This window comes from Gekko japonicus, unplaced genomic scaffold, assembly GCF_001447785.1.
Source record: "Gekko japonicus isolate JY-2015 unplaced genomic scaffold, Gekko_japonicus_V1.1 scaffold1488, whole genome shotgun sequence".
NCBI lineage: Eukaryota > Metazoa > Chordata > Lepidosauria > Squamata > Gekkonidae > Gekko > Gekko japonicus.
Window position 1 is genome coordinate 139,290 of NW_015167094.1, and position 17,027 is coordinate 156,316.

General features: G+C 51.3%; 1 protein-coding gene across 1 annotated transcript in view; it reads left to right on the forward strand.

The window, feature by feature from the left end:
* The window catches only part of SIDT1 (SID1 transmembrane family member 1), a 105,515-nt gene that overhangs the window by 83,024 nt on the left and 5,464 nt on the right, over positions 1 to 17,027 (forward strand). Inside the window, exons 15-23 of the mRNA XM_015412898.1 lie at positions 882 to 955; positions 1,375 to 1,498; positions 3,713 to 3,830; positions 6,221 to 6,357; positions 7,708 to 7,816; positions 9,045 to 9,059; positions 10,236 to 10,312; positions 13,779 to 13,825; positions 15,001 to 15,106. Coding sequence (XP_015268384.1) covers positions 882 to 955; positions 1,375 to 1,498; positions 3,713 to 3,830; positions 6,221 to 6,357; positions 7,708 to 7,816; positions 9,045 to 9,059; positions 10,236 to 10,312; positions 13,779 to 13,825; positions 15,001 to 15,106 — 807 coding nt within the window. The remainder of the gene's footprint in view (positions 1 to 881; positions 956 to 1,374; positions 1,499 to 3,712; positions 3,831 to 6,220; positions 6,358 to 7,707; positions 7,817 to 9,044; positions 9,060 to 10,235; positions 10,313 to 13,778; positions 13,826 to 15,000; positions 15,107 to 17,027) is intronic.

A 17,027-nucleotide genomic window follows, 5' to 3' on the forward strand; every position in this document is an offset into this window, starting at 1 on the left:
GGCTGCTTCATAATTCAGTTTGCTCTGGAGCCATCCCTTCCTGAGCTAAGACAGAAATGTGTGAGCTGGAGGCTAAAAAACTATGAGCTAGCTCACACTAACTCAGCTTAGAGGGAGCACTGCAGCAGACTCGAACTTTGTTCTTCTTTTACCGAGGACAGCCTGAGTGACATGAAACTCTGCATAAGCTTTCGAGTTCTGTGGAACCCTTGATGAAGGGACGGAACCCTTGACAAAGGGTTCTGGTAGAACTTGAAAGCTTGTGCAGCGCTTTGTGTTATTTGGGTTGGCCTCAGTAAAAAGGTTATTACACGGAGGGATAGTTCGATTAAGCCAAGAGGAGAGCAGAGAGAGCCTAGAGTTGTTGAATTTCAGATCACGAATTTCCCTTCTGGAGGGTGGCTCTAGCCAGTGGAATGCTGGTAGATTGGGCAGCAACTTGGATAGACCTGACATCAGCCTGTTTTGTTGTTGTTTGTTTTTGCTTTATTTGTTTTCATCACGACCCTGCTCTGCCTCTCCACTGACCATCATAACTGAGATGCCGTATAAACAATTCGGAGTGACCCCCTTCCCTTGTGCCGATCTGTGTCCCTCTGTTTGGTGTCGTGGTTAAGTGCGCGGACTCTAATCTGGGAGAACTGGGTTTGATTCCCCACTCCTCCACTCGCACCTGGCTGGATGACCTTGGGCAAGCCGTAGTTCTGGCATAGCTGTTCTTGAAAAAGAGCAGCTTCTGTCAGAGCTCTCTCTCAGCCCCACTTACCTCACAGGGTGTCTGTTGTGGGGAGGGGAAGGGAAAGGAGTTTGTAAGCCGCTCTGAGACTCCCTTGGGTAGTGAAGGGCGGGGTAGAAATCCAACCTCCTCTTCTTCTTTCTAGGTGGTGAATGTGACAGGGAATCAGGACATCTGCTATTATAACTTCCTTTGCGCTCACCCCTTGGGGGTCCTGAGGTAGGTGTGGGTCTCTCCTGGGGCGTCACGTGAGCTCTACGGTTGTTCTCCATTCTTTGGGAGCGGGATGGAGGGTGCAAACAGGTGGGACATTTTCTCATTCTGTATGCAGAGTGGTAAGTGGGGGGCACGTGCTGGGTCTGGGAGTTCTGCGTCGGCTTCCTAATGAAGGCAACGGGATCTTTTTTTCACACGGGCATCAGGATGATCACAATGGTCATGTGACACCGTCACGAGAGTCTGGCGTCTACGAAGGTCCTGGCGATCTCCCGGAATGACAGCTCATCTCCAGGCTGCAGAGATCAGTTCCCCTGGAGAAATGGGGAGGGTGGACTCTGTGGCATTATATCCCTTTGGCATTATATCCCTTTGGCATTATATCCCAAGGAGGCCCCACCCCTCTTCTTCCTTCTCTGCAGCGCTTTTAACAACATCCTCAGCAACGTGGGCCACGTGCTGCTGGGCTTCCTGTTCCTGCTGATCGTCCTGCGCCGGGACATTCTCCATCGACGCTGCCTGGAAAACAAAGACATCTACACGATGGTACGGAACGGGCCCCGACAGGAGGGCTGGGCCTGTGGATCGCGACAGTCAGCTCTTTTCTGTGTCAGGCTTGACAGATAGGTGCAAGGAACTGTGCTAAAGTGCACCGTCTGAGAGAAGGGAAAGGGTTAAATAGCCCCAGCCCCCTGCACACCCTGGCTGATTCACGTTTTTTTCTTCTTAAAAGTTGCCACTCCGAAATGGGGCAAATAATTCTAACACACACCCCTGGGGGGGGGGGGGCAGGGTCCAATTTCAACTCAGGAGACCAGCACGGGAGGGGGAGCACCTTCTCACCTCACACAATCCCAAGATAAGTGAGGCTCTCGCAGTCCTCTCAAAAGCAGATCCCTGGAGCTTCCGCGTGGCTGCAGGGAGAGTCGGACTCAGCTCAATTGAAGGAATGCAAGGTGTCATTTGGAACTGGCTGCTCTTCCGCCCATGCTGAATAATGTACTTTTCACTTCCAGTGCACTTTGCAACTGAATTTTACTGCGTGAAACGTGAAGATCCACTTGCAAACAATCACTAAAGTTCATTGAAAGTGGATTCAAAGTATATTATTCCGCGTGTGTGGAAATGATTAGTCACTAAATGGCACATGGCCTGTGGGGGATTTCTGCGGTGTTGCAATGTCTTGTGAAAAGTCTACCTGTTCTCTCCCCCCCCTCCCCAAGCCTGTACAGTGTGGGGTGAGAAGGGTTTTGTGCCTCTCCCCACCCTGTTCTTCCGAGTACATGGATCACCAATGTCCATTGTTAATGTTCAGTACTGGAACAGTCTCCCTTGTGAGGCGGTGAATTCTTAGTCATTGGAGGTTTTGAAGTATTGTTTGGACGCCCACTTGTTGGAGATACTGTAGCCGTCGTTCTTGAGTTGGCAGAGGGTTGGACTTGATGACCCTGGGGGAGCCCTCCCGAATCTAAGACGAAATAATAAAATAATAATAATAATGTTGGCGGTGAAACCTGCATTGTTAGAAAGAACTCCGGGAGAATTCCATTGGCTCTACCTCCAGGGCTTAGGACTCTGAACTGGTACCAGGAAAATCTACAGGGACCAAAAGTTCTGGTTCTGTACCAACTGATGTCCCGAGTCAAACTACGAGGAACAGGCTGTTCTCAGAACTACAGCACAGGGAGATCTGCGGGACCTCTGAACAAGAGACTGGTAGCCAGGGGTCATTTCGTAGAAAAAGAGGTGCATGAGCTCATTTGCATAACTCATTAGCATAACGTATTTGCATATGCCACACCCCCTGACATCACCGGAAGTGTGGCAGAAGGCAACACCCACCGGTCGGGTTCCACTGGACTGTTTTGAATTGCTAGCTATTGGGGGGGGGGGGGGACATGCAGATCTGTCCTTGCAGAGGAGGGAGAGCTTGTACCTGAATAAAACTTGGTCTTAAAGGTGCCACTGGACTGTTTTGGGCCGGGGCGGGTGTGGGGGGAGCTCTGCAACTTACCTGGCAGCTTCTTGCTCTGACTGAGGGCTGCTGGGAGCAGGGGGTGGGGCTTGTTGCATGTGCCCACCCCCTGGGCTCTTTACTGCTGGAGCTCCGCTCCTGTGCGCTCCTGCAGGAAATGACCCCTGCTGGTAGCTGATCAAAAGCGTTCAGTGTGGCAAATTCTAACCCCGTGGTGGGGCAGGGCTCGGATTCCTCCATCCCTGAAGTAAGCGAGGTGAGATCCTTTGCGCTCCCGCCCTGGATCCCAAGCAGCGACACGAGCCCTTTTGCCGTGTTCAGCTCTGCCACAGGGCCAGAGGGCTGTGTAGAGTGGCCAGTCCATGCCACACAGGGAGCTTTTCACCTGCTGCCAGACGGTTGGTGGTCGTCCCGGTCCACTGTGTGGCCTTCCCAGGTTAGGATCTCGTTGCTCCTGGCTAGCACAGGCAGTCTGTCCTCCTCTGTCTGTGCGTGTGGCCCGGGCTGGCAGCAAAGGATCCAGCCAAGGGTTTCGAACGGCCATACCGGCAAGCTGGCGTTTGGCGCACAATGCCTGCCTTCTTCAGATGAACGCTGGCATTGTAAAAGAGCACCAACAGCAACGATCGCATTCAGCTTAGAGCTTAAAGCCTGGCGTTTGACAGATGGGTTTCTAACGGCCTGCAGTGGTTTGATGGACTCCTCCGGGGGGTCCATAAGCGCTAATGGATGGAACGAATGAATGAACGTTACTCTTCTTTCCCGTCTGCCTGCCTCCCTTTCAGGAATACGGCATCCCCAAGCACTTTGGCCTCTTCTACGCCATGGGGATTGCGCTGATGATGGAAGGCGTCCTCAGCGCTTGCTATCACGTCTGCCCCAACTACTCCAACTTCCAGTTTGGTAAGCGAAAGGTCCACTTCGGCCGTAGGAGGCAGGAATGGCTCTGGACTGTGAGCATCCGGTTTGTCGACCAGTCTTCCGGGACCCTCGTTTCAGTGGCCCCGCTCGGTCCTAACGGAGGTCATGACAAACACTTTGGTATTGGCTGTTTGTAGTCAGGCAGTGTGGCCACCAATGATCCCTCTAAGCTGTGGAGTCTTGTGAGCAAAAATTCTACTTTGTGAGCTCCTGGCATTAAAAGTGGTGAGCGAGCGATTTGGCCACGGCATAAACTAGTGTGCTCTGGAGCCCCATCCCTTCCCGAGCTAAGAGAAAAATGTGTGAGCCGGAGGCTAAAGAGCTGTGAGCTCGCTCACACTAAGTCAGCTTAGAGGGAACACTGGTGTGGACTTTCTTCTGCTGTTATGCCTTGGGAAACGTGCTTCTTGGAGGACTCGTCCTCTCTGTGTGTCACCCGGCCACACACAAACACACACACATTTTACGCTGTGATCGCAGGCCTGAGCTGAGTTTGTCTGCTTTTGGCTCTGCAGACGGGGCTTTGTCAGATATCGACCTGAGAATTAGCGTGACTTCATTACTCGTTTAGAAAACAAACACGCTCCCGCGTCACGGCTTCAGCTGAAGAAAGGCAAGGCCTGCTTTTGTTTGCTGCTATTAATGGCCCCAATTGGCAGGAACACCCATGAATGTCAACTTTGGCTCGTACAATCCTAGGCCTCCCATCTCCCATCTCCTGTAGATTCTTGGGGAATGATCCAGCCTCCTGCCCCCCTTCTCCTTCCTGCTTCTCCCTCCCAGCAGCACCTGACTGATGGCCGTGCACACAGAGGGGACGCGCAGCAGTAACCTCATGGCTTATCCTTTAATTTATTGCTTCATTCATAGATCCAGAAGAGACCCGTGCTTCCCACTGTTTAAAAATCTTCACTTCAGGGTTACAGATCTTTGCAATCTCAAATTTTAGCACCTTGCATGTGTTTCAAGGACTGCACGAAACTGCTGGGCCCCAGGAGAGGCAAGAGCGCCATCTGGTGTGGGGAAAAAAGGCCTTCTCTTCCCAGGAGAACAAATTTTGAGTCCCGTGGCACGTTTAAGACCAACAAAAGTTTATTCAAGGTATGAGCTTTCACGTGCGTGCACGCTTCATCAGATACACTGAAATGGAAGTTACCAGTTCAAATATATAGGGAAAAAAAGAGATTGGATTTATACCCCACCCTTCACTACCCGAAAGAGTCTCAGAACCTCACAGCAGACACCCTGTGTGGTATGTGGGGCTGAGAGAACTCTTTCGAGGACCACTCTTCAGAGAACAGCTCTGAGGGAGACTTGTGACTGACCCAAGGTCACACCAGCAGCTGCATGTGGAGGAGTGCGGAATCAAACCCGGTTCTCCCAGATTAGAGTCCGCGCTCCTAACCAACTACACCAAAGCTGCAGATGCCTCTACATAGGTGAACAGCAAATTAACATAAAACTTAGTGGAGATATTTTGACATATGCAAAGACTAAACAGCAAAAACAAGCTAAGTTCGTACGGTCACCATTTTTAAAAATTTAATTGGGGTTGGTGTTTTTTTTTTACAGATTTGTTACTTCACTGTTTTTCCTGCCTAATTAAATCCAAACAAATGGTTGTTTGTTGTATGCTAACCTGCTATTCACCTATTTAGAGGCATCTGCCTATATTTGTGAACTGTTAACTTCCATTTCGGCGTATCTAAGGAAGTGTACTTTGCACATGGAAGTTCGTACCTTGAATGAAACTTTGTTGGTCTTAAAGTTGCCCCTGGATTCGAACTTTGTTCTGCTGCTTCAGATCAACACGGCTGCCCCCACCTGGATCTATCTCCCCAGGAGAATCATGGTTGGGAATTTTGCCATATTTATTATTATTTATTGACCCTTGTTGGGATTCTTTTTGAGTAAGTCAGCAGAGTATTAAGAGACTGAGTCCATGGTGTGTTTTAAAATATAAAAGTTTACTATAAAGCTAGCATGGGAAAAGGTACACAGGATATGAAAATAACAAAGAGCTGTTATGCCTACATCCTTGCAGCTAAGTGGTAAAACGGGAAGAGACAAATGGCGTCTCCTTCTCTAGTCCGAACAAAGAAAGGGGAAGAGAAACCATAAAATGGTAATACACCTTGACACTTTAGTCCCAATCAAATCCCTAGATCAGGGAGAAAATTCCCGGGCTTCCTATTGTCTAAACAGATTGGTTTCAAACAAACATGTGACTTAACAAACATCATTAACCCTGTAAATACTGAAGTGTTTATGACTTGTAACACCCAACAACCCTGCTGCCCCTCCATGTGGGCGATGTTTCTGGGGGGTCTGGGAAGACAGGTGGCAGACGCCCTCCTCTGCTTCTCCGACAGACACCTCCTTCATGTACATGATCGCGGGGCTCTGCATGCTGAAGCTGTACCAGACCCGCCACCCGGACATTAACGCCAGCGCCTATTCCGCCTACGCGTCCTTCGCGGTGGTCATCTGCCTCGCCGTCCTCGGAGTGGTACGGCTGCCGTCGGCACACTTTGCCTGGGGTGGGCGGGCAAGGAAATGAGGGAGGCTCCTCGGGAACAGAGCTGGGGGCAGGGGAGAACAAGTCACTGCACGGATGCTCCTGCTTAGCCTCAGCAAGACCTTCGTGCACTTCTTCAAGTGTTTGGGGGCGTTCCTCGTTTTCCCTCTGCCAGGCAGCAGAAGCCAGAAAAGGCAGCAGCTCAGGTGGAAGTCAGAGGTGGACAGAGCCATTTCAGGGTTGTGGTGGGCCCTGAGCAGAGAGTTTGGTGTAGCGGTTAGGAGCGCGGTCTCTAATCTGGGAGAACTGGGTTTGATCCCCCACTTCTCCACATGCAGCTGCGGGTGTGACCTTGGGTCAGTCACAAGTTCTTTCAGAACTGTTCTCTCAAGGGCAGTCCTTGAAAGAGCTCTCTCAGCCCCACCTACATCACAGGGGGTGTCTGTTGTGGGGAGGGGAAGGGAAAGGAGATTGTAGGCCACTCTGAGACTCCTTCGGGTAGTGAAGGGCAGGGTATAAACCCAATCTCTTCTTTTTATGCTAACACCTGAAGGTGGCCCGCCTTAGATCATGTGCAGCTACTTAGGTCTAGCTAGACTGTGAATCTGGCTGCCCTTGTCACTGGCTTGCCACATCTCTGCGATCGCGGCCTTGAAGACTTAGGTGGTCTTGCAGATTTAGGCAAATCGCTCTTTACCCTTACGGAGTAACAAAATATGTGGCAGGGGATGAGCTTTTGTGAGTCACTGCTCACTTCTTCAGAAGAAATGGTGTAGACTTAAGATTACGCCTATCGTGACTCACGAAAGCTCCTCCCCTGCCACAAATCTTGTTAGTCCTTCAGGTGCTTGTAGACTCTTGCTCTTTTCTACTGCTACAGACAGACTAATGCAGCTACTCATCTTGATCTACCTCAAGGAGTAGTAGACTAAAGAGATGATACTGCATTAGCTCAGCAGGAGGAACCATGTCAGAGGTGGCAGGGGAGTAAGGTGGCATCGTTAGAGTAAGGGTGTGGGGTCTAGGAGACCCAAGATCAAATCCCCAATCTGTCATGGAAACTTGCAGGGTGCTTTTCACACCTGAAAAGCATGTTCTAATGCTGGGCACAATAACTTTTTAATTTGCCGATGGCTTGCAGGTTTTTGGTAAAAACTCGGTGTGGTTTTGGGTCCTCGTCAGAGTCAGTGTGGTGGCATTGTTAGAGTAAGGGTCTGGGGTCTGGGAGTCCCAAGATCAAATCCCCAATCTGTTATGGAAACTTGCAGGGTGCTTTTCACACCTGAAAAGCACGTTCTAATGCTGGGCACAATAACTTTTTAATTTGTTGATGGCTTGCAGGTTTTTGGTAAAAACTCGGTGTGGTTTTGGGTCCTCTTCTCCATCGTCCACGTTGTGGCCTCGCTTGGTCTCAGCACCCAGATTTACTACATGGGTCGTTTCAAAATCGGTAAGTGTTGACTGGTGATTGGCCCCTCATCCCTCTTGGTGGCATGGTATTTGCTTGAAAGGAAGGAGACCCTGAATGATAGACGAGCCCCTTTCTCCCAATATATGTACCCCATCCCTAGCATTTGTAGATTTATAAAAACAATTTAAAAATCCCCTTCTTTCTTGGTGGCATACCTGTGAAAAAACATGGTCTTGCATTTGAGTAAATAACTGTGGATCTCACACACATTGCATGAATGTGTTGCATGCTTAGACATGCACTTGTAGGGTTCTTCCACATTCTCATTTTAGTTTCTTGTGCGTCCCTATTGCTTTTTTGGGGGGGTCTTTTCTGCATGTGTTTTGCTCCCTCTAGTGGTAGATTCGATATTACACCGCTGTGTGTCTGGCATTATCTCCCTGCAGATTTAAACGGCAGGTTTTTATGCTGGACATACAGCAGTGTAATATCGAATCAACCACTAGAGGGAGCAAAACACATGCAGAAAAGAAAAAAAGTAACAACAGGGAAACAAATGAGAACGAGGAAGAGACCCTTGAGAGGGAACCAAGCTTGTTCCATTCCCGCTGCTTTTTCTGCTGTGTGGAGTGCATCTGAAGGCCTGGTGTTGCCTTTCCTGGGGGTTTCCTGCCTGATCTCAAACTTTGTTGCTAGGGAACAGAACCTCCCCTGTCCACAGAAGCCACTCTCAATTGAAACGCTACTCTCTCTTCTGAGCTTACTCTGCTTTTCGGGACCTACTTATGAAGTCACTCTGATCTACTTTCCATCTTCCTAACGATAAAGCTCAGAATTCTTACATCAGTTCACCCTGAACAAGTTTATGCTTTATTGCTTGTATTAGTATTTATCATCTGATCTACCAATGTTCTGTATTTCACGGCGCTTTCGCACGTTACACAGAGGCGAACACACGTGTGCCATCAAGCCTGGCAGGCCTTCCTCTCCCAGCTAACCCTCTTCCTCCTCCCGGCTCCTGGCCTTGTGACACCCCCCCCCCCGAAGAAGGTCCCACTGTGTATCCAGCACCCCTCACCTTCCTGCAGGTGGCGCTGTCTCGCAGGGAAGCAGGACTGGTTGGGGGTATGCGCGTGCACACGCTGGCATCCTCTAGGGATCCAGCCCCCTTTTGCTTTCCGGCACTCTCCAGTTCCGTGCTGCCATGCTGTTACGCTTCCCTCACAGGTATCTGTTCTTCTTTCTTTCCTGCTTCGCTTGGCCCCAGATGTCTCTGAACCAGGTAACGAGCATCCCTAATTGATTTCCCCCCTTCCCCATTTGGACCAGCCGAGAAGGGGCTTTTAGCAGGGAGCTTTTTCCTACCTGGACCTTTAAAGGGAAACGCCGGTTGCTTTAACTGCACAGAGGGCCGTGGACCCTCGAGACAGACAACGCGGTGCATGCTTAGGACCCTTACTCTAACGCTTCCCCAACCTTGTTGAACCCATGGGGCCTTTCTGGAATATTGAGGGTGGGGTGTGGGCACCATCACCACCGAGCGGCTCCCGGGGCACGCTGGGGCCCGTCACAGAACGTCAACACTCTGCAAGCCGAGCACCCCTTTACGAAAGAGGCCGCTGTCACTGAATGGGTGCTACCCGCAGACACCCCGGTGATGCCTCTCAGGTTCTTCTGAAGCACCTCCTGCTACAGGGAGGTGGAGGAGAGCCAAGCCTAGGCATTTGCTTTGGAGAAGAGACGCTTTGGAGAAGAAGCAGACAGGTCCCAGGAGAGCCCTTGGTGGACGATAAAAACCTAGGGAACGGAGCTGTGACTGTATGCCATGACTGACTGGTGGAGATTTCGCAAGAGGGGTCTGGGTGGGTGTTGAAGTTTGCAAGCTCTCTCCCTGAAGTCATGGAAGAATTTGCATGTTTGTTGATGCATGCTGATAGCCTAGCTGTTTAGAGAGAGACCCAGTAGCAGACCATGCACGTATTTGCCACCAGAGCAAGGTGTTAAAATGCATCATTGGTTAGGTTTGTGTTTCTCCAGTCGGGTAATCAATAGATCGGAAGGTGTCCCGGGGGTGGAGGCTTAGAAAGTTTATGGCTCTTTGTTCTAACTCTCGCCTGGGGCGTAGGTTAAGGTGTAGGTTAGCATAGTCAGAGAGGATGTTAATCCTTGGTTTTGTTTCTGTTTTTCCCCAGTGACTCTTCCCTCATTAACTTCCTTGCTTAGAAGCTAATACGAGTGTTCTGCTGCATTTATTAACTCTGCTTTTTACACTGAAATACCTAGGAGTTGGCCAATTTAAACGTTCCGTGTTCCAGTTTTGCCCTGTGTGTCTCTGCTACCCTCGCCACCCCGGGGGCTTTGTTCGGGCCTTGTTAGGCCGTCTCTTGCTGCCTGCTTGCCAGTGGGCCATAACGTTGGGATTCCTCCAGCATATCACCTGTGCTTTTGTTTCTGGCAGATCTGGGGATCTTCCAACGTGCGTTCATGGTGCTGTACACAGATTGCATCCAGCAGTGTAGCCGGCCGATGTACATGGTAGGCATTTCCCTCAATTCCCCCCCCCCAGCATAAGAACATAAGAGAAGCCAATGTTGGATCAGGCCAATGGCGCATCTAGTCCAACACTGTGTCATAAAAAAGGTAAAGGTTCCCTTGCTTGAAAGCCAGTAAAATCCGACTCTAGGGTTGCGGTGCTCATCTCCGTTTCAAAGCCAAAGAGCCAGCGCTGTCCGAAGACATTTCCGTGGTCATGTGGCCGGCATGACTAAACACCAAGGCGCACGGAACGCTGTTACCTTCCCACTGAAGTGGTACCTATTTATCTACTTGCAATTTCTTGCTTTCGAACGGCTAGGTTGGCAGGAGCTGGAACCAGAGATGGGAGCTCACTCCGTCATGCGGCACACTCGGGTCTCGAACTGCTGAACTACCGACCTTCCACAGCCTGCAGTTCAGCGCCTTAACCACTTGAGCCACCGCAGCTCCACATTGTGTCATACAGTGGCCAAAAATACCAGGTGCCATCAGGAGGTCCAGCAGTGGGGCTGGGACATTAGAAGCCCTCTCACTGTTGCCCCACCCCAAGCACCAAAAGTACAGATTATCACTTGCCCCAGCCTGAGAGTTCCTATCTATACCTTGTGGCTAATAGCCACTGAAGGACCTCTGCTCCATATGCTTATCTAATTCCCTCTTGAAGCCATCCATGCTTGTAGCCGCCACCACCTCCTGTGGCGGTGAATTCCACTTCCAGGATTGGGAGCGGCTTGTTGCCTTTCCCACTCGCTCATGGCTAAACTGGGGGGTTATGGGGCGTCCTTGCCTTTACTGGTCAGGAAAAAAAACCCCAGCAGCGTTATATTTGACCAAAGGTCCCCAACAGTTTTGGGGCCTGTTGGGCACCTTTGGAATCCTGACACAGGGTGGTGAGCCCAAGCACAAAATGGGCACAAGAGGGCAGAGCAGGGCAGAGCCAACCACAGAAGGACTGCCCCGGGAGGCAGAACCACTCACATAGAGGAGGCCCACATGCAGGGGAGAAGAACAGTAATTTAAAAATACACTGGAAAAGAGGGGCGGGAGAGAAGAGAACAAGCATTGCGGAGGCAACGGCCACTCAAGCAGCGTCGTTTTAATCTGTATAGCCAATCAGATCTTCAGTGGCCACCAATGATCCCTCTAAGCTGTGGTGTCTTGTGAGCAAAAACTCTACTTCGTAAGCTACTGGCATTAAAGTTGTGAGCAAGCGATTTGGCTGCTGCATAAATTAAGTTTGCTCTGGAGCCCCGTCCTTCCTGAGCTAAGACAAAAATGTGTGAGCCGGAGGCTAAAAAACTGTGAGCCAGCTCACACTAACTCAGCTTAGAGGGAACACTGGTGGCCACTGAGAAGCCCTGCTGCATAAGAGCCCCACCCTTTTAAAAAACACTTGGCGGGCAGCAAGAAAGGTATCAGCGGGCACCATGAGTTTCAGTGACATACGCTCACCTGTTCCCAGGGTGGTGGTTAAGTTCCAGGGGGACTGCTACGGGGTTTACTTTTCTTTGGGTGGGGAACACTGGAGGCTTGATATTACGTTTGTAAGACTTGCTTTGTTTAAAAAATACCAAGCGAAAGCATAGCGGAGGCAAGTACACACTCCTGTAAGCCAGCAGCACAGCCGGCCTCAGAGTCCTGGAGGGTAGCTGTTGCCGTCTGCGCCCGTTTCGCTAACTCCGTCTGAACCCTCAGCTCGTTTGTCGTCTCCTCTGCCTGAACTGAGACGGCAAGCGGTGATGCTCTGGTTTCCTTTCGGGAGTGCTGTCCTTTGCTCCAACCGGGAACTGCTCCTTGTGTTTGCAGAGTGGGGACAGGCAATGGAAGAGCAGAACTCACTCTGCGATCCATAAAGCCACACCCATTCCTGTTCACAGATGCGCCTCACCCTTCTGGTGCACTGTGAGGTTTTCTTCACTCACTTTCAGGTATTCAAGCAGAGCCTTTTATTGGGAACAAGCCAGCTCCCAAAACAAGCAGCTAAGCCCCAGGGCGACCTTGTTCTGCAGTCTGGCTTTCGGCTTCCTCTAGCTAGAAGTTCTCGGCCCTCCCCCTTATTATTTCAAAGTCCAAACCGGGGGGGGGGGGGGTCCCCTCCCTCAAATGCGCAGGCACACACATCGTTCAGAGCACTCCTGGCATGCCTCCCACCCTGGGCAGGTGGATTGCCCACTCAGGAAACCCTCACGGAAGCCACGGAAGCCATGTATAAATGGGTATCATTTTCATCAGCCCAAGATGGTAATTGCCGGTTCCAAGTCCCCTGCCTCACCCCACACAGACCTTGGACACCCTACTTAGTCAACGCTCCCTATAAGCTGTGGAGTCTTGTGAGCAAAAATTCTACTTGGTGAGCTACTGTTGTGAGCGAGCGATTCGGCTCCTGCATAAATCAGTTTGCTCTGGAGCCCTCCTTCCTGAGCTAAGGCAAACATGTGTGAGCCAGAGGCTAAAAAACTGTGAGCTAGCTCACGCTAGCTCAGCTTAGAGGGAACACTGCCTACAGGGTGTATATCCGGCAGGTCTTCCTTGAGCCAAGACTGAACAGGAAATCCTCCGCTTCTGCTCCTCGGGGCACATCTCCCCCCAACGGTTTAGCCCCAGCCACGGCAGTGTGGAGTGGAAGCTTATTTTGTCAGCAAAACGGCTTCAGTACAAGACCTGGAAGCCTGAGTTTCAGATGACAAAGGAGCAGCGGGCGGGAGTGGGGAGAAAACTCTTCCTGACTGTGCGGGGCAGCGGTCCAGGGGGTGTGCCCTGCATCAGGGCGTGTCCAGGTCAAAGTTCAGCTCAGCAACGTGTTCCCTTAGCAGGCCTTCGGAGACCCCCCCAGCCCAGCTTACAGGGTTGCAGCCAAGAGACCCTACTCTCGAATTACCTTGAATGGTCAGAGTGTACCATGACATGCCGGGGTGTCATCACCGTTGTTGTCGTGGCAAGAAACTGATACTTGCTGAAATCTGTAAAGCGTGTTCAGAGGCACTAAGGGCAAAGTTCAGCATTTTGAACTTGCCTTGATTTTAAATACATCTATGCTACAGAGCTCTAGAGTTGGAGGAGGTCTTCAGAGGGTGTCTAGTCCAGCGCCCTGCCCAGTGCGGGATGGCCAGCGCTAGAGCATCCCCACCAGATTGCTGTCCACCCTCTGCTTGAAGACTTCCGGGGAAGGGACCCCCGCTGATTGCTTTCAGGTGTCCACGCTGTAACTTAAGCCAATGAAATCAAGTCCTGCCCTTAGGATCAGTAGAGAACAAGCCCTTAGCCCTGTCCTTGGGACAACCTTCAGGCTTGAAATGGTGCATGACTTTCTGCCAGTGAAGTTAATGGGGCTTGACAAACCAAACATGCCACACGGTCGTTCAGCCATCAGCATTTGCGCTCCTTAACTGCAGGGGCAAAATGTCTCATCCAGGACTTTGCGCGCCTCCCTAGCCGGCTAACAAGGGTTCTTGTTTCCCTTCCCTAGGACAGGATGGTCCTCCTGATCGTTGGGAACCTGGTGAACTGGTCTTTGTGAGTACAGCCTGTCTGCCTGTGATTTTAGCCCTGCAAGGGGGGGGGGAAATGCCATAGACACTCTCTTCTAGGAGGTGGATCCCCCACCCACCCCAAGTTGTTCCTTCCATCTGGTAAAAGGTAAAGGTAAAGGTTCCCTTGCTCGAAAGCCAGTCGAATCCGACTCTAGGGTTGCGGTGCTCATCTCCGTCTGGACTCAGTGACAAACCTTGCTAAACATTGCTCCTGGCTGCTGCCAGGTTTCCCGGGCTTTCCCAGCAGCCTCCACACCCCTTTCTAAAGAAACTGACACTCTCCCATTTTCTCTTATATGTCACCACCTCCTTCTCTTCCTCCCTGATGATGCATTTAAGAGGAAAGTTGCTGGATTTTGAGGCGGGTCGTTTTAGAGTAAGAACCAAGTTCCCTTTCAAGGAGCACAGAGGCAGCCCTTAACGGTGGGGCCACTTCCATTTTATCCCTCCAGACCTCTCGCTCCCTTTTTGCCTGTCCTGGACTGGGGGGGGGGGGCAGCATGCCTCCCAGCTGAACCCTCCCCGCTCTTGCAGCTGAAGTCCCTGCAGCCTCTCCCCGAAAGCAATTGCACCTTTCTGGGATCAGCGCCTGGATTGGGAGAGGAGTGCTTGTGGCGGCGGAGAGGGAAGCCAGCGGAGGCTTTAGGGTTGCCAGTCCCCAGTTGGGGGCGGGGGATCCCCCGTTTTTGCGGGCTTCTGCCCACTGCCGGCCAGTTGGCCGGTGGGAGAAAATCCACACACACACACACACCGCCCCAAAGCAGGATTGAGTAGACGTGGGGGAAATCGGGCGGGCGAAGCTGCGGGGCAAAATGCGGCTGCACAGCACATAGTGTGAAATTGACATGTACGGATCGGGGCAAAGGGAAGAGCGAGCGCGGAGGAGCGGCTTGTGGGAAATGGGTCTGGGTGCTGGAAGAAGCCCCCTCTTTCAGCAGGTCCCTTGGGAGGAAAGGGAGGGACTTCTAGGTTAGCTTTCAACAAGATGACTGGGCAGGACAGGCAACTGAAACAATTAAAACAATCTTTCAAATCAAAGCAATCATTATGACCGTAAGCCAGGGGTAATCGTTACAGAAGAATTATTCCTGGAAAATCTGGGCATGGCCTTGCATCGGCAGCCTGGCTCATGGAATCTTTCTCCTTCCGCTTTTACAGTGCCATTTTTGGACTGGTATATCGGCCAAAGGACTTTGCCTCCTACCTGCTGGGCATCTTCATCTGCAACCTCCTGCTGTACCTGGCCTTTTACGTCATCATGAAGGTAAGGGAACACCGCAATACATGAAGCTGCCTTGCGCTGGCTCAGACCCTCGGTCCATCCAAGTCAGTATTGTCTACTCAGACTGGCAGCGGCTCTCTAGGCAGAGGTCTTCCACACCCTCCACTGCCTGATACTTTCAAGTGGAGAGGCCGGGGATTGAACCTGAGACCTTCTGCATGCCGAGCAGATGCTCTGCCACTGAGCCATGGTGCTGCCAGACGTCTAACACCTGCCTCTTCCAGTGACAGCCGGAGCTGTATGGAGCTGTTTTATCTGCCTTAAGGGTTTGCTTCTGAAGGCAGAGATGGCTCTGGAATTTCGGGAGGCCTTGGCCAGGAGACCAGCAGAAGGTCCTCCAGGGGCCACGAAGGGAGGAGGGGGCATGGCTCACTGGCGAGAGCCCAGAAACTGACAAAGGTTAGTCAAATGTAAGAAAGGGGGTCAAGATTAAAAACTCAATGAAGGAAATGTATAAAAATACATGTATTTATTAATCACAAATTTTAAAATTATATAAGGGCCCAATCATATGTTATGTATAAATAACAAACAATCAGGGCTATTTTTGGGCAGGAACGCACAGGAACGGAGTTCCAGCTGGCTCCCAAGTTGGCCACGCCCAGCAGGAACTCGTTAGCATAATAGGCCACACCCAACAGCAGGAACTCATTAGGATTGGCTACTTTAGGTGTGTGTGGCCTAACATGCAAAGGAGTTCCTGCTCCAAAAAAGCCCTGGGTTTTGACAACAAACAAAGTAAACAGAATAAGAAGCAAAAGGTGGGTGTGGCTGGATGACCACACTGTTGGCAACATGGGGGTGCGGCCTAGTATTTCCTTCATTGAGTTTTTAATATTGGCCCCCTTTCTTCCATTTGACTAACCTTTGTCAGGTTCTGGGTTCTATGTTTTAGGTTCAGGTTTTTTCCCTTCCCCTTTTTTCCCCCTTCAGTTGGTGAGAGCACCTGCTCAGCATGCCGAAGGTCTCTCTGAGTTCAGTCCCCAGCATTGCCGGCTGAAAGCTGTCCAATAGTGGAGCCAGGGAAGACCCAGGAGAGCCACAGCCAGGCAGTATAGAACATACCGGGCTAGAGCAGGTGGACCAAAGGTGCAAAGCCGCATCATAGGTGCAAAAACAACAACAACAGCAGTGCCTTTGAATATGTTCAGAGCACTTGCTTTTTCTTTGTACTATAATCAGAAAAATCAAAAGAGTTTCTGGCTAAACATTAGGAAGGACTTCCTGACAGTTAGAGCGGCTCCTCAGTGGAACGGGCTTCCTCGGGAGGGGGTGGGCTCTCTTTCTTTGGAGGTTTTTCAAGCAGAGGCTAGAGGGCCCTCTGACAGCCAGGCCAGTTCAGCGAACTCAGGCAGATCACGAGAAGGGAGGGCAGGAAGGGTTGCCTCAGTGCTTAGTTCTCGTGGCCCTTTCTTACACGCCCAGGGAAATGCGGATCGCTGCTTTGGGTTCAGGAAGCAATTGTTCTCCAGGACAGTTTTGGCCGGGAATCCTGGAGGGTTTGTTTGGGTTTTTTGCCCTCTTCTGGGCATGGAGCAGAAGTCACTGGGGGTGCGTGCGTGTGTGGGGGGGAGGTATTTGTGAATTTCCTGCATTGTGCAGGGGGCTGGACTAGATGGCCCTGGAGGGCCCTTCCAACTCTATGGTTCTGTGAACAGCAATGAATCTTGAAATATCTGAGATTGGGGCAGAGGCTCCCCTGCTAACAGCTGTTACTACCCGGCGGGACCTCTCCATCTATTTAATGCTGCCACCATAGGATGCCCACTAGCAAGGCATCGACGGCGTGCCCCGCAACAGCTCTGGGCAGTGAGAAAGGCCCAGCCCCACTCAGGGCCCAGACCACGCCTGTGTGCCTGTCTCTGGCAAGAGGGGATTCTGCTGTATAGGGAAGGCATGCCGA